General features: G+C 38.2%; 2 protein-coding genes across 2 annotated transcripts; both read right to left on the bottom strand.

The window, feature by feature from the left end:
* Positions 1-620: 620 nt before the first annotated feature.
* LOC144082718 (plastin-3-like) lies at positions 621-6,889 on the bottom strand. The gene is made up of 16 exons (XM_077610038.1): positions 6,790-6,889; positions 5,969-6,037; positions 5,614-5,765; positions 5,052-5,181; positions 4,814-4,946; positions 4,592-4,673; positions 4,354-4,519; positions 4,141-4,280; positions 3,500-3,595; positions 2,667-2,853; positions 2,444-2,522; positions 1,897-2,017; positions 1,679-1,812; positions 1,433-1,556; positions 1,209-1,330; positions 621-992 (listed from the first exon to the last, which is right to left on the bottom strand). Exons 2-16 carry the CDS (start codon positions 6,027-6,029, stop codon positions 860-862), a joined length of 1,860 nt encoding a protein of 619 aa, XP_077466164.1. The 5' UTR covers positions 6,030-6,037; positions 6,790-6,889; the 3' UTR covers positions 621-859.
* A 4,753-nt stretch (positions 6,890-11,642) lies between these two features.
* ptcd3 (pentatricopeptide repeat domain 3) lies at positions 11,643-21,733 on the bottom strand. Its single transcript, XM_077608845.1, has 23 exons — positions 21,581-21,733; positions 21,210-21,262; positions 20,928-20,970; positions 20,710-20,755; positions 20,392-20,460; positions 20,159-20,263; positions 18,898-19,021; positions 18,672-18,796; positions 18,330-18,494; positions 17,991-18,051; positions 17,468-17,550; positions 17,121-17,265; positions 16,991-17,041; positions 16,796-16,885; positions 16,656-16,684; positions 15,415-15,521; positions 15,254-15,332; positions 14,817-14,907; positions 14,607-14,692; positions 13,453-13,598; positions 13,068-13,109; positions 12,774-12,932; positions 11,643-12,204 (listed from the first exon to the last, which is right to left on the bottom strand). Exons 1-23 carry the CDS (start codon positions 21,667-21,669, stop codon positions 12,159-12,161), a joined length of 2,034 nt encoding a protein of 677 aa, XP_077464971.1. The 5' UTR covers positions 21,670-21,733; the 3' UTR covers positions 11,643-12,158.
* Between the last annotated feature and the right edge of the window lie 9 nt (positions 21,734-21,742).

Raw genomic sequence — 21,742 nt, 5'->3', positions numbered from 1 at the left:
ATATACAATAACGGCTATAAATGATATTCTCTAGCCAATTTTGAAAAATGTTTAAAGTGATCTGACTGTCAGCATTCTGTTTTCTTTCCTGCCCATAATTTTAAACGCCGACAATACATTGCTCCTAACTAACATTTACATTACGATGTTTTAACCCTTTTGATTTAAAGATCAAAATGTTACCTGATGATTGTTGCTAAAAATACTACATTACAAATCTTTGCCACCGCCAATGATGATAACAATTAAGATCATGCATGTGTCAAACATAACCATTTATGCTCAAGTGTGATTAACCTTTTTTTATTGCAAGAATTTATAGCTTCAATTGATTGGAGTGAAAGAAATCCCCTCCAAATCAGCAAGGTTTCCATTGAGTTGAATCAATCCTAAACAATTATCTGAAGCTCCATAGTTTCTAACCAAGTATGAAGAAGATTCAAATGACTTATCCAAGTGATTTAGAAACTGTTCTAATATAAGTAGACACAATCTGTAATAATTCATCTTTTTGTTTTGTTTGATTGCAACTCAGCCTTTCTTGGTCAACTATAAAATAAAACCTTTCACAATTGTGCAATGACTCAAAAGTACAAATGCAAGTATACTACAACAGTAAAGTCTTTTAAATCGCTTTTATTTCTAAACAGTGCACAGTCAGATGACAGCTATGCCCAGCATGCACTGGAAAGACCCGTAATTACACCAATGTAGAGACGTGTCATCACGCTTCCAACAACTCACTTTTTTGCCCCTATATAAAATATTTGCATATGAAGACAGCCCAAATGACACCATACACCCATTTGTCTTCGACATAATGAACAGCAGTCCATCTGGCAAAGTATCCATCTCTCCATCACACCTCCTTCATGCCTCTACCCATAAGGCAGGCAAAGATAGTCATCACCATCTTGGGGTTGATCTCCACCAAGTCCTCAGGCAGAGCATAAACCTTGGCTCCGATCTTCCTTGCCATGGAAATGGCGTACCTGATGCAGAGCAAGTTAAAGTCAGTCTGGCAAAAAGACTGAATTATTCAAATGTCAGCTAGAACAAAAAGCCCTTGTAAAACTGTAAATAAAATAAAGTAAAAGCTCCATCAATACGCATTAGTATTATGTTAACCACTGTCATGGAACAGATTGTGTGCTTTACTTTGATGTTGCAGTAAAAAAAAATCTGTCAGAAACAAGATCGGTTTATACTTGGCATTCTTAAGTTTGTCGTCATCTGTCGGCTCTTTTTGCACCAGTTCGAAGTTCACACTCCCCGGTTGAATAGCATCGATTAGGTCCAAAACTGGAAGACTTGTACCAAGTGACTTGTCCTGGGAACAAAAAAAAATAGCTTTAAAATCTTCAAGATAAACAAGTCAATACTTAGTAATTAATGAGTTCCCTATAAAACTCTAAAAACAAATCTGGATCACCTTAAAGCTTTTGATAGAAGTAGTCTTTCCAGCCTCAGACAAAGTTTTGTTCACCCACGAAATTATTAAATCCTCTCCTGCCACTTCTCCATCGCCGAGGTCTTCGAGAAGATTTAACGTGTACCTGTATAGTGACCAAAAGTTATCGGATCATAAAATTTCACCTTTGAAAATTCTATTTAATGGCTCCAATCCATCAAGTGTTCCTCATAGGCTGTCATGAAATCAAATTACTATATAAATCACCTTCTCATCAGCTGCCACACTAACGCAAGGGTGAGTTTTGAATTTCCGTCATTGAGGTCCTGTCCTGCGATTCCCACCAGGGAGAAACCAGCAGCATTCTTTCCCAGCTCCACAGCATAGTTACAGTTTTCTATCTGCCGCAAAATTATACACAATATATAAGGTCATTTTTCCGTAATGCATGCTCACTATTAAAGACAATAGAATTTTAAATGGACCTTTTTTAAATGGCCTCCTCCTATTGCTTTGAATGGAGGCATGTTAACTCTGTTGTCCCAATCTACTGTTACTTTACTTTTTTCATACAGTTGGAGAATGGCCATGGCATCCTGCAGATCGCTGTGTAAAACCATATGCACACGAGTGTTAGTGTCAATATATCAGTGCAGTAACATAAAATTTTAAAATATAACTGTCCGGTCCACGATGACCATTCACAAGGTCAAACACAAGCAAGCACGCCAAGACAGATGAGTGAGAATTTGACGCTTCTGCAGAAGGAGAGCACGGAGGGAGAACGGACAGTTACTCCGCGCAAGACTCCGGTCAATCCTCGACTGTCTCCGTTCTCCAATCTCCGACGACTCTCCTTCTGCAGAAGCATCAAAATCTCACTCATCTGTCTTGGCGTCTTACTTGTGTTCGACCTTGTGAATGGTCATCGTGGACCAGACATTTTGGTGCCGAAACCCGGGATTCAAGATCTGTGTTGACAATAACCCTAGCCTTTTTAATGACATATCATTTCAAATGAGAGAAACTAACCCATAGATGTGGTTAACACGTGGAGTGACTCCTAAAGAGTTCATCCAATTCCTGAATGTTCTCTCCTCTCTGGTCTCACCTTGGAAATAAAAAAATGAACACAAAGAATGCAACATTAGTAGTAAATGTCTGGCATTTGTCTGAGCAATTCGGATTTTCAACAATCCCTGATGGATTGCAAGTGTATTTGGGCATGAAGCAGTGTTATGGAACAAAATCTTACTTTCAAGATTCCAATCTTGGTTCTCTGGTTTAGTAAGAGCTGGGTGCTTGTTGAAGAGCGTGGCCACAAAGGCCATGTTGAGTTTTGCATTTCCAGATACGACATCTATAGCTGTCACAAACTGTCGACAGCCAAGACTGTCTGCTTGTTGCAGCATATACTCAGCTCTCTTGGAAAGATCTTTTTCCTGGATGGAGGAATTGACTCAGTTTCACAATATGTTGAATATTATGTTCCATATTTTCCCCACTAAAAGTTGCACTGTAAATGAATAGCCAATCTTAAAATTGGTTTCATATATATAAAAAAGGCACACCGGATTATAAAACGTAGCAGCAGAAGTAGTAATAGGGGCTTGTGTTGTACATCCACTAGATGGAGCTGTGCTAGTAGGGGGTTGTGTTATACATTCAGTGCTATAGTAGTATTATAATCCAACAGATGGAGTAGTAGTATTAGTGGTTAGGGCTTGTGATATACTTCAACTCGATTATCGCGACTTAACTTATCACGAACTCACTACTTTGCAATTTTTTTCTGCTATTAATAATTTTTTTTTTTTTTTTTTACTGAGTCCTAGTAGCAAGAGTGACTTCCACTGAATCCACACTTTTTTTTCCTTTTTCTTTTTTAATAGGGGTGACCCTACTTCGAAATTTTCGATTATCGCGGTCATGTCTGGAGCATCGGATTATAAGGTGCACAAAATTCAAGTCTTCTATTATAGTGTGGAAAACAGTAAATAACTCATGAGAATAATGTTTGTTTTCTGGAGAGAGTCGAGTATAAATTAATTCAAGTTTTTAGCTTAAACATTTGCCACATCATCTTACATAAATTCCAGTCATATCAATTTCCACTCGATCCACGCCCTCTTTGCTGCCATCTGGTGCAATCTGATCCAATAAGTGGAAATAAGCCTTGGAATCCTGCAAATATTAACAAACTTTTAAGCACACACAGTAGTTGAAATTTTGTGAAACATTTTATATCAGAATATTTTTCTCAGCTCAAGAGAAATTGACCTAAGTGACGATAGATTCCAGACCTAATACTTCAACTGTTGAACAGGGGGTGATGACATTATGCTCTGGAGTCATGACAGGAAGTCAAAACATTAGATCTACCACAATTGACCATCAGATTTAATCAAGCTATGGAGTGATTTATTGATAAAGTTATTATAACAACTTTTCCTCCTTTCAAGTAGGAGGACGAGATTGAATACGCTAATATTTATTTCTCTGACTGACCGGTATGAGGTGGTTCGCGGACCAGTACCGGTCCATGTACCGGTGGTTGGGGACCACTGCACTAGAGGAAAATTTCATTTTCGAAATTTTGTGACCTAACCTTATTTCCTCAAAACTGAATTCCAAATTTATATGAAAAGACAATGCACCGTTTGTGAATACAAATTAAGGAAATAAAACTCATTAGTCAGCCGCTTGCACCCATTATAATTCTGTCTCACCTTAATATCCCCTGAAAAGTTTGTCAAGCTTATGCCAACTTTCCTCAGGTGGAAATTGGCCCAGCGCAGCAACAACTCCTCTGGGCTGAGTTTCATCAACTCCTCCAAACTCTCCCCATCTTCTAGAAGCGCCGCGATCGCTAAATGCAGGACAAAGAGCATGATATGACACAATCTTGCTATGGAAATTACTGCACGGCATAGTCTGACTACCTTCATTGCGGCTCAGCTCGATATCTGCAAAAAGTCCGATCTTTATGATTTGCCAGAGGAGCCCAAGGACTAGATGAGGTTTGCCCTCTTTTAGATCTTGCGCTCCAATGTTGACAACTTGGCAGCCAATAGCCGAGGCCGAGTTCAGAGCCAAATTGAGATTTTCCTGGAAAGCAGTAATCGATTGTTAGAATTTGTACAATGGTGCATTAAGACTAATATAAACGTAACATTCTACCTGTGTAGTGAATGCAGTGAGTTTCTTTGTGTTAATTGTTCGCTCATCAATAGTCTCGGGAACCGATTGATTAATGAGTTTGCTGCAGAAAAAGAAATTGAGATCAATGTAATAAATAGAGGCCTTCAAATTGAGCCCTAATTTTGGCTTCCACATTGAAAAAAAAAAGATCACTAGTATGCATTGATTTATTACTATAAAGTTCAAATTCTATCATTTTACCATAGTACAATGCCATCTGCAAGTGCTTTGAAAAGAGCTCCAGTGTCTGGGTTGATGGGCAGCACGTGTTTACAGTCTGGATCATTTTCCAAAACGGAGTTAATGAAGTTGGCAAAGGCATAGCGCTCCTGTTCTGGAAGACAGTATGGCCACGTGTCACACCCATAGACCCATTTTCAGATATCGGTATTAAAAGGGGTTCCCACAAGAGACTTGTGGGTTATATGGCTATTCTTACCAGAGATTGAGTGTTGCGTTCCTTCACTTGAGATTTCACTGGTACCCCCAATGGCAACAATGCCTTCCTTCTTGTTGAGAGCTTTTCTGAATCCTTGGGCGATACGGTCATCTTTCAAGTCCCTAAAAACCTAAACAAGCCCACAAAAATAACTAAAACTGAGATTAGTGACTTTTCCTTATCATTTTAGAGATATGCCCAATGAGAATAAATACAATATTTGTAAGACAATTCAACAATATAATAAGGTTCTAAAGAGTTGTGTGCTGTATTAGATTAGATAACTTTATTCATCCCATATATTTGGGAAATTTCATTGTCACCGTAGCAAGAGGGTGAGAATACAGACACAGGAAAAGACATTTTAGACATAAATAAATAGGTAAAAAAAGTTAATTAATAAATAAACAAACAAATGAACAAATAAATAAAAAATAAACAAACAAATAAAAGATTAATCAAAATTAATAAAAAGTAAATAAATAGATAAATAAATAAATTGCTGAAATTATAATCAAGTCAACTGTTTTTTTGTTGTTGTTGGTTAGTTAGAGTTACCTACAGCAGTGAACTCTTCAAGACTGATGTGGCTGTCTTTATCCCGGTCAAGTTTGTGTATGATTTCACGAACCCTGTAGCCGGGCACGGGACAATTGAGATCACGGAAGAGATCACCAAGTTCAGAAGCACAGATGTACCCATTGCTGTCCACATCTGCACAGAATGGATGAAGAAAGACATAGAAAGGGGGGACAAAAAAATGCTTTTTTGGTCTTATGTCAGATAATAGTCTCCACCCATCCTAGGTGACCGCCACTCGCCATCATTGAACATTTACTGTAATTCCCGCTGACCCAAATTCAAGCATAGCTGACTGAGAGGTCCTAAATACAAAGAACAAAATCACATTTACTCACCTAGTTTTTGGAAGCTCTCTCTGATCTCCTCCATTTCCTCAGTGCTTATTTCTTGTGACATGGTGACACCTGAAAAAGGAGGCCATTGCAGAGCAATATAGCTTTTGGATGTTATAAACTCACATTGGAGAAAAACAACACGATAGCACCATATAGTTTTTACACTACATTCTTAATGAGCATGGATGCATTCGTCAAGTCAAATGTTTAAAATTGTGCAGTATTAACACGAATTAATCGAATACAATAAGTGCTTGTATGTACTTTTATTACCACCAGATGGCACTGTGCCAGTGAGGGAACCTGAAAGTGGATTTCCTTTTTAAATGCTCATTATTTTTCATTTTTTATGGGATGCCATTTATCTTTGCATGAGCCTCATAAGATATAAAATAATATAAATTACTGATGAATTGAAGACTCCTTTCCTAAAAACAATGTCGCAGTCAAATTAATAATATGAACATGACTAACTCAACCCAAAAGAAATCTCCTATACTACACGACTTTTAAAAAAAATAATCGATTTCACTACGATAAACACATCCACGAACAAACGGTGACGATGACACGGCGATTTATCTGCATGTGTCATTGCAAAGCACACATACATTTTCCTGTTAATGTTTTTTAATGTGGTTTCATTCCTTCTTTTCACATGTGCATGTGAATGACAAATGATTAGAATGTCAGGAAGACACCACGTGCAAAATGATTTCATTAAACACATTGGGGGGAAAAATGGATAACCAATGATGCATTTGCACCTGTGCTATAAAGTGTCACGCTAAAGGTGTGTTATAATAAAATAAATGTCTTACCTGAATCGGCCAAAGTGACTCAAGAAAAATTCCTCTGAGATGAAAATACTTGTCAGTGCTTTAGGAAAGCTCCCCGTTTTCATCTCTCGACCCCGCCCAGCAGGAAAAGTAACCCCGCCCAAATATCGCTAAGCCCCACCCTTTCCGCCAATTCCAGCCACACCCTCTTCCTCTCCTCAGCAGCAAATTAATCAACGTTATAATATGAATAGACGTGAAAGTGGTGATCAAATGAGAGGTTTTTGTATAATAAATAATAATATATGATAATTACAATATATAAACTTTTTGGTAAAAGTATTACTTTAACCTCTGAATGCCAATCTTGAAATGATCTGATGTTAGAATGATGTTTGTGACAATTTAACTGATTGCCTGCCGTTGACAACGATTGGCAAATGAACAAACTTTTCCTTTGCCCCTCCTAGTCAAAATGAATTGGACATCTAGCAGCGTCAATGGCAGCCAATGTTTTTTTTTTAATCAGGCCGCAATTAACCATAATCACTGTTAAAATCTATTTTGACTGGGAGGGGCTGGCAAAATAATTTGGCCGTTCAACTCCTTCAATGGGGCGACCCGCTAATGCGAGTGGTTAGTGCGCTGGCCTCACAGCGCTGGGGTCATGGGTTTAAGTCCAGGTTGGTCCACCTGTGTGGAGTTTGCATGTTCTGCGTGGGTTTCCTCTGGGTACTCCAGTTTCCTCCCACATTCCAAAAGCATACATGGTAGGTTGATTGGACACTCTAAATTGCCTCTTGGTATGGGTGTGAGTGTGCATGGTTGTCCGTCTCCTCGTGCCTGCGATTGGCTGGCCACCGATACAGGGTGTCCCCCGCCTGTGGCCCGGAGACACCTGGGATTGGCTCCCTCATCCCCCCACGACCCTAATGAGGATAAAGCAGTTCATAAAATGAGGTGAGACTCCATCAATGGTAGTGCAACTAGGAATTCCATACTTAATCAACTAATCAATTAGTAAATAACATCTATTTTGATAGTTGATGAATCCTTTAGAGACGATTGATTATAAAATGGACAAAATCCTAATTTTAAGCAAATTTAACTGAATATTTTTCTTTTCATTGTTTTTCATTTGTGCAGTCTGATATTTATACTCTATATCAAGGGTGTCAGACTCGGGTTGGTTCGCGGGCCGCTTTAACGTCAACTCGATTTCACGTGGGCCGGACAATTTTAGATATAATAAAATTTTTTTTATAAATGGCTTACAAGAATTGGATTAAAAGCCCTGAATATTCAGTTTTTTTATAGATTTAAAACAATTTTCATTTTAGCTTTTTTATTTATTTTTAGATTTTACAAAATGATTTTTGAACTAAAAACACAGAAAAAATGGATTAAAAAATTACAATTATTGATTTAAAAGGGGGAAAATCAGGAAATGTAATATACATCTATACTCTTCATTTTAATTTGATCCTAAAACAGAGTCGGCACTCATGATTTACTTTCCCGGGCCACACAAAATGATGCGGCGGGCCAGATTTGGCCCCCGGGCCACCACTTTGACACAGGATCATTTTACTTCTTCCAGAATCCTGACTTTTGACCATATATATATATATATATATATATATATATATATATATATATATATATATATATATATATATATATATATACACATATTTTTTGTACTAAGTGTAGCACTTCTAAAGCAATGTCCGATTGACACATTTTGCAGAATGGCTCTAACTGTAAAAAAAATCTGACTGTAATGGGGTTTTGCAAAGTTTCCTGCTGCTTCTACCAGTCTCTACATGCATGAATTCCTCAACCTTGCTCTCCTCATACCTTTCTGAGAATCACCTCCTTGGTGTTTTCAATACCCCCCCACACACACAAACACACACATACACCGTTCATCTCACCCCACAGTGATGTGCTGAATCTTGCTGAGGTAAATTCCTCGTCTGTGGCAAACTACCACAATAACATTTTGAAATGGCCATATTCTTGCTGATCAGAAAGATGGCACTAAACAGCCTGGGGAATTTGTTTTCCCACGAACAAATAGCTTTGTTTTTCCCATGTATTTGTTTAAACTTAAATGGTTGTTCTACTATGTGCATTTCGATTGATCAGTGACCAATCCACATGCCTCCAATTCAGTGCAATCCCAATGCAGGATAGATCCAATGAGAAAATGAACAGATGGCATTCGAGCAACTGTTTCGCTTCATCTGTCTGTCTTTTTAAAATGATCTATTCGTAAATCTGGTAACACATGACCTTTACAGTGTACGTTACGCTCCAGAGCAGCACGTTCCCATTAATTCTAATGAGATCATTTTCTTAAGGCTACACAAGTGTTTTGTCGCAATTGTTTGATCTCTTTGCAATGTGTAAAATTCTCTTACACTTTGCCAGTGGGTTCTGTTACTTTCTCCATAAACTCAGTGGAGTGGTATTACCATATTTTCTTGCATTTACACCGTATTTGTCGCTCAAAAAATGACGACTGAATCAAGGGTACAGCTTATATGCGCACAAATTAGACTTGACATCCATGAAATTGGCGGCCCGGCGGCTGAGTGGTTAGCGCGTCAGCCTCACAGGGGTCCTCATTAAGGTGGCAGGGGGTGCTGGAGCCAATCCCACCCTGAATCGGTGGCCAGTCGATCGTAGGGCACGAGGAGACGTACAACCATTCACACTCACACCCATACCTAGGGGCAATTTAGAGTGTCTAATCAGCCTACCAAGCATGTTTTTGGAATGTGGGAGGAAACCGGAGTACCCGGAGGAAACCCACGCAGGCCCAGGGAGAACATGCAAACTCCACACAGATGGACATGACCTGGATTTGAGCCCAGGACCCCAGAGCTGTGAGGCAGACGTGCGAGATTGAAAACGTTAATATTTTTTACTCTGACGGACCGGCACTAGGTGGCTCGCCGGACCAGTCCTGGTCCGCGGACCGGTGGTTGGAAACCACTGGTCTAGAGGTTTGTGGCTGTTTCATATAGTTTGGAATTTGGAATTGAACCCAGAACCCCAGAGCTGTGAGGCCGGCGCTCTAACCACTCGCGTCAACGGGGCAACCCTTTGATTCATACAGAATCCCACATTTATGATCCCTACTAAAACCATGAATATGGAGGTGAAACTTGTGAATCAGGGGGCGTCTTATACGGGGGAAATTGTAAAATTCAATGATTTTAAGGCAATTTTAAGGGTGCGGCTTATACGCGGACGCAGCTTATATACGAGAAAATACGGTATTTCACATCTGAGGTTCTTATTTGATACTTATTCTTACCGGTTCAATTAAATAACAATTGGAATCCATGTTGACACAATTTCCCACAGGGTTGTGGAGTGAGCAAGTCAAGCCACTGCTCTTTCCGCCTTTGCTGGCTCAAATGTTTGTCAAATAAACACAGATTCATTGACTGATAGAGGGGCTAAAGAATTAAAAAAAACATGGGCAATGGTGAGGAAAAACATTCACATTGTTGGGCTCTTTACAGGAATAAAGACACATTAGGTTTATGACTTTATGCGATTAAATCATCAAATGCAAAAGTCAACAGCTACTATCTATGTTCAACGCAGTAGGTGTTCAATGTGAAGACCAGTAAGCATTCAGAACTGTCTTAATCCTTCAGAAAGGTAATGGAAATACTCCACAGAGAGTTTGATCAATGTTGACATGATTGCATCACGAAGTTGCTGCAGATTTTGTCAGCTGTCCATCCAGGATGTGAATAACTCAGTGGCTCAAAAAGCGGCTGATGAGTGTATATTGAATACATTGGCCAACTACGAACTGCGTTACCTCCCAAAATTTTTCTTACAGTCCCCTCTCTTTGTGTTTCGCCATCTTCCCTATCCCTCCTTCTTCAATTTCAGGAAGTCACTTTAAATAGCCCATCTTATTCACTTTTGTTTCCTCTTAAATGCTGCAAACCATAGAGAGAATAATGTCATCACGAGGGAGAAGTATTAAAAGCGCTGGAGGACGTGCCATCACATCCTGTGTTTTTTGTGAGCGTCCAACCGCCATCGTACTATACTAATGAGTATAGAATAAAGGAATGTTGGTGAAACTGGTCATCTTTGCAATCTCGCAAGAACACGGATGTGTTTACCTTTCCTCCAAGCCCATTATATCTGTTTGTGGTTAACAATGTAACATTCTAATCTTGACTGAGCAACTTTGTACTCATTCTCAAAGCATATTTGAGTTATGTTTGAGAAGACATGCCATCTCAAAAAAGACATATTTGATGTATTAAAATAAAAAGTCAACAATGAGCAGTGCTGTGATGGTTGATATGTTTTGGGTCAGTTTGTCCAAAAATATGCAGTTTACCACACTATGGAGTATAATACCACACCCATCAAAATAGTGCCATACTGCCAACCCCCCAGAGTAGAACACATGCCCTTATTTGGCTGTGCTGTCAGCACAACTCCTGATTGGTGGACTAAATCGAGCGCTTTGACTCACACCTGTGTGCTGATGTGCACACACCTTCCTGACTTTCTGACAATTTTTGTGATCTACAAACTGACAGGCCTGAGAAAACAATTTCAAATTGAATTGAATATTATTTTTTACTACTCTTTTTAAAGCATTAGGGTTGTGAATCATTGCTAATGTGACTTTATGCTGAATAGATGCTGGAATGATTCAAAATGTTTAGCATTTCACTGTGCTTAAACTAATTCTCATACTCAAAATGTATTCAACATTCTGCAGGAAATAGTCCGTCCCAATTTTCAGGAAGTCTGTGATCGGCAGATGAACACTTTGTTTGTACATTATATTTATATCGTGCAAGATGAATTTAACACTGTAAACAAAAACACATGCACACACACACATAAAGAGGACTATAATTGTAATATTCAATGAAATCATTTAAAAATACAACAATGTGACAACATAGATAATTAATAATTTGCAGAGAAACAGTGACCTCTAGCGCATCTAAATAATTACACATCTTTAGCGGATTTTTCCCCACAAATGATTTATACTGTATGTAATGTATATATAGTGAACTAGACACAGGGGTGGGCAAACTATTCCACAAAGAGTGCAGGTTTTCATTCCAACTCATAAAGAGGACACTTTTTCACCAATATGGTGTCCTACAACTGCAATCAGTGAATTGCAGTCAGGTGCTTCTTGCTTTCTGAAGAAATCTCATTGGTTAAAGTGTCTTTGCTGGATTGGTTCCAACAAAATCCTGCACCCACAGCAGCCCTCGAGGACTGGTTTGCCCACCCCTGATCTACACCACGAGAGAGATATGTCATGGAAACACTTGGGAAGTTACCACCTTTTTAACAGTTGTTTGTGATAGTTTCATTATGATTACTGACCCTTCTCTTCAATCTTCAGGCTCTGGAACAGTCTCCAACTCAGACAAAATAGTTCTACACAGAAGACAAATAATTTATTAATTTGATGAATGCAAAAAAATGTGTTTAAATTTTTCTATATATGAATTCAACTACTGAAAGTACAACTGAGTCAAAATAAGAAATATATAAAACTGTATCAAGCCATATCTAATATTTTGTAGTTACAAGAACATGTACATAATCTAATACTGATATAAATATAGTTAAAGGTAAATGACTCAAAATCAAAATGAAATACATCAATAAATATTGCATATTACATAAGAAATGTTTAATGATCCCAGGACCATTATATCTAAAATTATTATTATGATCATTTTTATATAGTGATAAAAATTTAACAACAACAATTTTTGGCCATATTGCTCCCAAGAACGCCTGCATTTTAACAGCAGTCAAAACTATATTTAAACGTTTTTTTGTGTAATATTACACTTTACAATCAAAAGGTTTCCATTTCAGAATAACTGATCTAAAAAATGAATTCTAAAATATTGATCCCTTTCAATTAACAAAAACACTAGATATGAAGGTGTTGATTTGTTGACCAAGTCATAAAACACTGGAACTGTCTTCCTCACCTTTGCTCCTCACTTAAATGAAATTCAGCAAGTGTCATTTTGGCCAGACTCGGCGTTCGCTGAAGACAGAAGGCTGCCGACAACTGAACAAGCTCAACCGCTTTTTGGGCACAGCCCTCGCTTCGGCACAAGGACAGGAAGTCTTCTAACAGGTCACCACTGTCCAATCACATTGCAAAAACAAAATCTGATATAAACGTGAAATGCATTACTGTATACAGCACCAAGGAAAACTATATACAGCCGCCAAGTCTAAAGAGATTCAATGCAATCATTTGCCAAAGCATCACTTACGAAGGAACTCTGTTCTTTTCTCTGAAAAGCTCTAGCATTTTCCTGCGGAGAAAACAAAAGCATTTGGTCACTTAGGTTTTTATACTTTCCTCTGAAGAGGAAGACTGGCATTGAATAATCATATTTCACTGCCATTGACAGCAATAGACATCCAATCCCTTTTGACTGGGGAGTGTAACAGCCCCTCCCAGTCAGAATGAATTGGATCTCTATCACTGTCAATGGTAGCAAATGAGTTTCTATAAATTGTGACATTATTCACAAAGGAAAAAAACTATTAAAACTACCTGGCTAGCTTTTAATAACATTTTTTTCAACTTTGATGGCAAAAAACATGATTTAAGGGTCATAATATATTTGAATGAAACGCTACTGTATATCTCACCATGCCTCTTGGATCTTGTTGGCTCGCAACAGAAGTGAAGTGATATGTGAAAGTGTTCCAGTGTTCCATTCTAGACTGATCTTAGTTCTGTTTGTATCAAAGGCCTTCTTTACTTCCAAAGCACATGTAGCAAAAGACTCTTGGACCTTAAAGCACAAGCATGGTTGAGAAATTAAGAATAATTAAGGGACAGGGTAAAATTGGAAACATGTCTATACAGACGCTCCCCTACTTACGAACGAGTTAGGTTCCGAGCGATTGTTCATAAGTTGAATTTGTTTGTAAGTTGATTCAGTGCTATATTTTGTATTGTAATTTATGTTTAAGGCCTATATAAGTATATTGAAGGTTTATATAAGTGCATTTGTATGTTTAAGGCTTGTATAAGTAACACGCATTGGTTTGTACTGAAAAAAACATTTAATAAAATGGAGAGAATATGTACAGTACTGTAGAGAGAGAGAGAGAGAGAGAGAGAGAGAGAGAGAGAGAGAGAGATTTATGTATTAGAAACTGGCCGAAAGAAGCGATCTAACGACGATTGCACAGTTTTCTTCTTTTTTTCATCATAAATGATGCGGTAGCACTGTATGGCATCATTCAATTGATTTGCAAACTTTGTGCAACGTTCAATATTTGGGTCCTGCTGCTCGATCTTTCTGTTTATAAATGGTACTGACGGTCGAACGATTCAAGTTGTATGCCCGTGCAACGCTCACCACTCTCACGCGCATCAAGCTTCGTTATTATTGCCACTCGTTTCAAATGAAATGGTTTGCTTCTTCCTTGCACCTCCCTCACTAGAAGCCTTTCGCTTTTCACCAACCATATTGAATAATGGCTGCACGAGATATTTCATGATAAAAATGAAAACGGTTCTTTGCGCACTGGAGATACGTCACACAACTTACGCACTGCAACAAACTGGGGAGAAGAAAGGGGGATGCTGGGTGAGCTGAGCTCACAGCGCCAGGCGTCGGTATTAGCGGCGGAAAGAAGCACTACTCGGGGAAAAAGGTGCGCAATACAAAATCGAACTTACGAACATTTTTTGACATAAACGCAATTTGCAGACATGTTCGTATGTACCGTTGTTCGTAAGTCGAATGTTCGTAAGTAGGGGAGCGTCTGTACTAGATAGTGCATGCACTGACCTCAGGGCTGTGTTTTTCTCTGGCCATCAAGGTGAGTAGCTCTTCAATCAGTTCTAATTTATTATCATGACCCAGAGACTTTATATCTGAGGGAGAGATAGTGACCATAGAAAAGGTGGTGTCAGGTTCATAAATTTGTTTTGAAGCACAACAACTAAAACATTTTGTCCGAATTAGTGCATCAGGTCACAATTATCATCTCTCAGCGACCTTTCCATATAGTTGGCAGCATGTCCAAGCGACTGTCTGTGTCCAGAGCCTGCAGGAGGTCTCTCAGTGAATGAGAGTTTGGGTAATACAACTGCAAAGTTAAAACAAATGAAAAAATGGTCAGTATTTTCAAGGCAGTTAACATTACTACTTTCATTTTCCGAGCAGAATTTAACACAGTAAACATGGTGAGAGAGAAGCACAGTGGCAACCCAGTATGCTTTTGCATTTTTTTAATAATACATGAAAATATAAATATTTCATTGACAGGACTTTTTATAAACCGTATTTTAACAGAATCTCACATAAAGGCACAGTTCTAACAAAAACAATGCAATTCATTGCAAAAGCAGAGAGCTGGGAAAGGTTTGTTTAAATAAAATGTTTTGATTTACACACATTACTTGTAATCTATACAAAAATGAAGATGCACTGACCGAGGGAACAAGCTCTTTAAACCACTTTAGCACCACGTCGATGTTTTCCATCATGCATAAAAGGTTGAAAAAGCGACCACTAGAAAGGGAAAAGGGGAGTCTACTTAATTATTTAGGCTGTGTGATGATTCTTTGCAGACAAAATATGAATGCATACTCACTAGTAAGCATTCCTCTGGTAGGAATCACCCAGAAGCCTCCAGTTTTCCCCCACCTCGACAAGACTATGGACTTTATACCCAAGTTCCAGATCTTTAAAATCCACACACTGCAGTACAAACATGGGGAAATCAAAAATAAATAAATTCATTTATTTTCTGTACCTATTATCCTCACAAGGATCGCCGGCAGGGGACACTCTGAATTGGTGGCTAGCCAATTGTAGAGCACAAGGACACTGACAACCATTCACACTTAAACTCATACCTAGGGGCAATTTAGAGTCTTCAACTAGCCTACCTTGCATGTTTTTGGGATGTGGGAGGAAACGGGAGTACCCGGCGAAAACCCACGCAAGCCCAACAGAGCATCCAAACTCCACACAAGAATGCCCGAACCTGGGATTGAACCCTCGATCTCATAACTGTGAGGCCAGTGCGCCAACCACTAGGGCATGGGTGTCAGACTCGGGTTGGTTCGCAGGCCGCTTTAACGTCAACTTGATTTCATGTGGGCCGGACCATTTTAGATATAATATTTAGATATATTTTTTTACAAATGGATTAAAAGAACTGGATTAATAGCCCTGAATATTCAGTTTTTTTATAGATCTAAAACAGTTTATCTTAGCTTTTTTATATATATTTTTAGATTTTACAAAATGATTTTTGAACTAAAAACACAGAAAAAAATTGATTAAAAAATTACAATTATTCATTTAAAAGGGAAAAAATCAGGAAATTTAATATACATCTATACTCTTCATTTTAATTTGATCCTAAAACAGAAAGTCGGCACTCATGATTTACTTTCCCAGGCCACACAAAATGATGCATGACCTGTGCACTAGGGCGAAGCACTAACCACTCGTCCATCAGGGTACCCGAAATAAATACATTAAGAATGAAATAACCATGTTAAGAAACAAAAAATAAAAATGACTTAGCGGCCCGACGGCTTGAGTGGTTAGTGCGTCGGCCTCAAAGCTGTAAGGTTCAAATCCAGGTCAGTCCACCTGTGTGGAGTTTGCATGTTCTCCCTGGGCCTGTGTGGGTCTTCTCCGGGTACTCCGGTTTCATCCCACATTCCAAAAATATGCATGGTAGGCTGATTGGACACTCTAAATTGCCCCTAGGTATGGGTGTGAGTGTGCATGGTTGTCCATCTCCTCGTACCCTGCGATCGGCTGCGACCCTAGTGAGGATAAAGCGGTCTAGGAAATGAATGAATAAAAATGACTTACAACTCTCATGGCACTGGTGAAGAATAGCACTGATTGAGGAAAAAACACGGTTTACTTCATACATCCACATAGTATAAAACAGTAGTTTATTTCTTTTTTTTTGATTATTTTTGGATTACACAGGTAAGCACACTACGTACCGTCATCTGGATCCTGGCAGGTGAAGCTTTTCCCTGCCACTTCTGATATAATCTCCTGTAAAATGTCAGCATCACCTTGTCTAATTGATGCTGAATGACAAAACATTGATAATGTTATGAAACACTGTCATTTTAACTAATATGAAATAAGCAATCTCTCAATCTTTTATAGTATATGTAAAAATAACTGCTCACCAGATTTGTAAAATATACCCAGGATATGGTGAAAAGTAGCCAGACTTGGAGCTGAACAACAATTACAAATTAAATTTCATGTTCGACAAAGGATTAAAAACAAAGAAAAGAAGGGTGTTTTCAAAATTACCTATCCTCAAAGTTGTCATCTCACTTACAGTCTGCAATGCTATCGATTTAGCCACAGAACCACATTGTCTCAAGGCTTTGAGAACGCTGTTAAAGGTATGTAGATTGGGCTGGATTTTTTGTTGACTCATCTGTGTTAAAATCGTCTACAAACACAAAATAACGGGGTTACAATATGCTTGAGATGATCACGAACATACTCCATAATGATTATCTTTAATGGAACTCATAATACATGTAATAGTTCAATTCAAAAATAAATGAACCAATACAACATTAACTGTCCATTTCAGAAGAAGACCAATCATTTTATGTGCTTGAAAGATTACAGGTTGTCTGAGGCCTTACAGTGATGAGGTCACATCTCTCAGCGTATTTGTCCCTGACATCTGGAGCAGCTATGATCAATGAGTTGAAAATGTGGATATCACCTGTGAACAGAGTGCGAGGTTGGTGGCTGTTTGGAGGCAACAAATTGCTTCAGTATGCAAAGTATTGCTTACCCAAAAATGTTTCTAAAATATCTCTTTTAAGACAAATATTCTAGCAATCACGCTACCATCTTGAATTTAGAGATGGAGACTTTATAATCCTAATTGTTTTAATGCAAGAGTGCTACCACTTACTTTGCATATGGCAGAATGTGACATCAACTATACAAAACAAAAGCATCGCTATATGCCTTTGAATGAGATAATTCATTGATCAGTGGCTGTGTAAGAATATTAGTTCCCAACTAATTTTATTGCATTTGTTTCATGGAAGCAGAGTTCCCCCTTACATATAAATAAAGAGCAACAATGTGTGTCTACTGTTCCAATTATTTTGTCCATTATTTATGTATTTTTATATAACTCCTTGGTCCACTTACCTGTCAGTCTGTTGTTAAGCAGGTCTGTGTACACACTGAAGGCCTTGGCATAGGCTCCATGCTAAATACATACAGTAAACATTTTGAGAATCTGACCAAAAAGCATTTTTTAAAGTACATCAATTAAGTACATTATGACAATTTGCCAGTTATGATATCCAAACCACCAAAATGTATGACAATGTTCATATATTTTGGGGGATCGAAAATTGGCCAACTGATTGTTTGGTGGGTGCACCTTCACTTCAGAATTTTGAACCAACCCAATGTTGACATAGCACAACAGTTAAATTACATAATGTTATTTTGATAGCTGTCATAATGGTTTGGTTGGCCTACCTTCACCATGCCCCTTATGAGAGCAGAGTAACATTGAGTATCTTTCTCTGGCAACAGGTTAAATATCCTTTCTGCGTTGTTATTTTCTCTCCAGGTGAGCTTTAGCAACTCTGAGGCCCGACGAAATTTCCCTTTTCTCTTCCTCACCTCCCATACAGGTTCCTCCTGAAAATAAAGCGAACAACAGGTCAAAATGGTACATTTTTAAGTCGTAACATTTCATTGTGATAGCATCCATTTAGCAAGAAGGTAGAGATTAGATCATTTATCATGATTATTGTTCCCCACACAATTTCCTTTTAATATATATATAGATATAGGACTGAATTTACAATGACTCACCATAGCATCCTCTGTCTGCATCGCATCCTCTGTCTGCATCGCATCCTCCTGGACAGGGTCTCGGTCACAATAGAGACAAATCAAGTCTAAAAGGTCATGAGTTGTCTCCATAGACACAGATAGCCCTGAAAGAGAAGTGTTGATGCCATAAACTTGCACCTACAAACAATAATATGAACCAGATGTAGTCTTGGTGAAGGTATTTTTGTTTGTAAAGTCTTCTCACCAGCTTGTAACAGTTGATCATACATGTCAACAGCAAGTTTGACTTTCCTCAAGCTGATCCTTTCCTTCAATGCCTCTTCGCTCATTTCTTCAAGGCGCAGTGTTACTGTATCTGGCATTAAGCACTACACAAGTACACACAGGTCCATCTTCATTTACACTTCTTGAACGTAGATACAGTATCCCCCAAAAATGAGCACACCCCTTGGTTTCAGCAATATTTTTTCATGGGACAACACCAAACAAGTGACACTTGAATACAATGTAGTCACTGTAGAGCTTTGATAATAACAAATTTATTGTAACTTCTAAAATAATTCACACACAGCAATTAATGTTAAATGCTGCCAACAAAAGTGAGTACAACCCTAGTGGCAATCTCTAAATCAGGTCCACAATTTCATTATTTTGTGTGGCCATGATTATTGTCCTACACTGCTATGACCCTTTAGGCATGGAGTTCAAAGATTACTGCTGGAGCTGGTGGAAGTTGGAGTTATTTTGAAAATACAATACAGTATTTATTCGAGTATAACGCGCAAAATGTTGTACCAAAAAAACTGAAGCAAAGTTCGAGTGTGCGTTATACAGGAGGTCTTCACTGAATGACCAAATCCTGATGAAAAATTCCCCGCCGCGGCCGTTATAAACGGAGACGTAAAACCTGTCTTTGTTCGCCAGATGGCGCGTGAGAGCCCGTTCTACCAAAAGCCAGCCCTCTCCAAATAGTCTTCAGCAAGTTTATAGAGGAAAGTAAGATTAAAAAAATACAAAATGTTGCTCCAGAGAAACGTTAGCGGGGCAGCTGCCCACTCGAGTCTGCCCAGGGACCGCTATCCTCGGATAGGCTTTGCGGCTTGCCCCGCCGACATTGGCCAGTGCTCACACTTAGAAAAAATAAATATTTTGTCATGGGGACGTGTTTTCAGACTTTACCAGTTACCAGTACCGGTAAAATCCTTGGTGTGAGCGGAGAAAAAGTGAAAAAAATAAATTTATACCAATTTTGTCACAAATTTTGGGTGCACGTTATACACGGGTGCACATTACACTCGAATACGGTAAATTTCTGTTATTATCCCAACCCTACAGTGACTACTTTACATTGCGTCAAAGTATCGTTTGTTCAGTGTCGTCTTATGATAAGATATACTAATTAAAAAAATGCAGAAATAAGGGTGTGCTCATTTTTATGAGATACTGTATGTTCACATTGTTCTACTATTCCTTAGTCAATATATACTGTACTGTTGTTTTCTTACGGGTATATGTGGTTCAGCAAAATCTTTGGTGAAGAACTTTGGATAAGTGTTGACAAAATATTTAGCTGCAGATCTTCCTGACTCTTGTGAGAGAGAGTACAATTTCTGCAAAGAGAAAGGCCGTGGGAAATTAGAGGCCATACACAAATACACAAATGTTGTAAAATTCATTGGATTTCTGAGTTAAAATTTTGCATTGTTCATGTTGTTTTATCAAATCAAATGATTCTCACAAACTCAGCAGAGGTCCTTGGAGAGAGGTAAGCATCATCTTGGAATTGGTAAGGATATGCTGTAGGATCCTTGTAAAATAAAAATAAAAAAATCAATCATATTTGTTGCCATTTATTTTACAAAGCTATTAACATGATTTGTCCACCACATTTAAAGCAAGACAATGTTGAATGCACACTGAAGCAGATTTCATTACTACTATTATTTTATTAAAGAATTTCACTGTCTTGCTCAAAGGCACCAGGGTGGGAGGTGGTTCTCTTACTCAACTATACATTAGCAAATATAAATAGGGAAAGAATAACAGAGGTACTCACAGAACGCACAGTCATAGCCAAAGCCTTCAATACTGACTCCTTGTTCCTTTTTAATCAAAGAAGACAGCAGTGATTATTTCAAATGATGTATGAATTTTATTTTATTTTCTACTTAATTATATATTTCCAGGATTCAGGCTTGCATGCTAGAATTTACGATGCCCCGAAATCAATAGTGCCATTGATGAGAGTGATGTTATACCAAAGAGCAGAGTTACCATTCTTTCTTTCTGGGGATGATTATTGGCTCTGAGGAGTCTGCTGCAAACGAAAACATTTGTTTATGTGAAAAACTGGAAACTTCAATAGAATGTATTTTTGCCATGTCAGGAAATATCTTTAGATGGCATGTTTAAGAACTAAATGACATGCATGCGAAATCAACACAAATTTAATTGGAACATATGCAACATGGTAAGAAAATGAATAGCAGGTACATTTGGCATTACAATGTGAAAGGTTGTTCATCACTTGTAATTTAATTTATTTTGTTTACTTACTTTTATTTGCTTCTGCAGCTTGCTGGTGGAGAGCTGAAACCCCAACAAAATTCCTAGGAAAAGAGGGGTGGGATCAATATGCAAACTCGCAATTTAAACACAACTATGTAATCTATAAAGATAAAATGTTTCTTGTTTAAAATTAAATTTATAGAGACAGTCAAATTAGCTGGTATATTGTTTTTAAAATAATTTCTACAAACGTGTGTGGAAAAGAAAATGAATCAATTAATAACAGATAGCCTGCAGTGAGTTCCACTGGTGCAGAATGACCTCATGTCAAAGGATGTCAGTCGTAAATAAGAGAAGACATACGAAAATAAATAAATCTGGATAACAGTTTTGTGGATATAAAGGTAACCTTATCTTACCTTTGGAATGACGCCCATTCTAGGTTAGTGAACAAAGCTCTGTTGTTTTTAGAGATAAGTTGCCCTACTTGCCTACAGGACGCCGCCATGTTGCCCAAAAGTACAAAGGAGTCTGGGAGGAAGAAACCATCTAGCTGTTGGAGGGGGGTGAACCCGTAGAGT

This window comes from Stigmatopora argus, chromosome 9 (genome assembly GCF_051989625.1).
Source record: "Stigmatopora argus isolate UIUO_Sarg chromosome 9, RoL_Sarg_1.0, whole genome shotgun sequence".
Classification (NCBI taxonomy): domain Eukaryota; kingdom Metazoa; phylum Chordata; class Actinopteri; order Syngnathiformes; family Syngnathidae; genus Stigmatopora; species Stigmatopora argus.
Note: the sequence above shows the minus strand (reverse complement) of the source record. Positions and strands in the feature narration are given on the sequence as shown.

Coding starts and splice junctions, on each gene's coding strand:
- ptcd3 (XM_077608845.1), bottom strand. CDS start 21,669: ATGGCGGCGTCCTGTAGGCAAGTAGGGCAACTTATCTCTAAAAACAAC. Junction 15,522..16,655: donor TCACCAGTGCCATGAGAGTT/GTAAGTCATTTT, acceptor TTTGTACTGCAG/TGTGTGGATTTTAAAGATCT. Junction 15,333..15,414: donor TACCAGAGGAATGCTTACTA/GTGAGTATGCAT, acceptor TTCCCTTTCTAG/TGGTCGCTTTTTCAACCTTT.
- LOC144082718 (XM_077610038.1), bottom strand. CDS start 6,029: ATGTCACAAGAAATAAGCACTGAGGAAATGGAGGAGATCAGAGAGAGC. Junction 3,596..4,140: donor ACTTTTCAGGGGATATTAAG/GTGAGACAGAAT, acceptor TAATATTTGCAG/GATTCCAAGGCTTATTTCCA. Junction 1,331..1,432: donor CTTCTATCAAAAGCTTTAAG/GTGATCCAGATT, acceptor TTTTGTTCCCAG/GACAAGTCACTTGGTACAAG.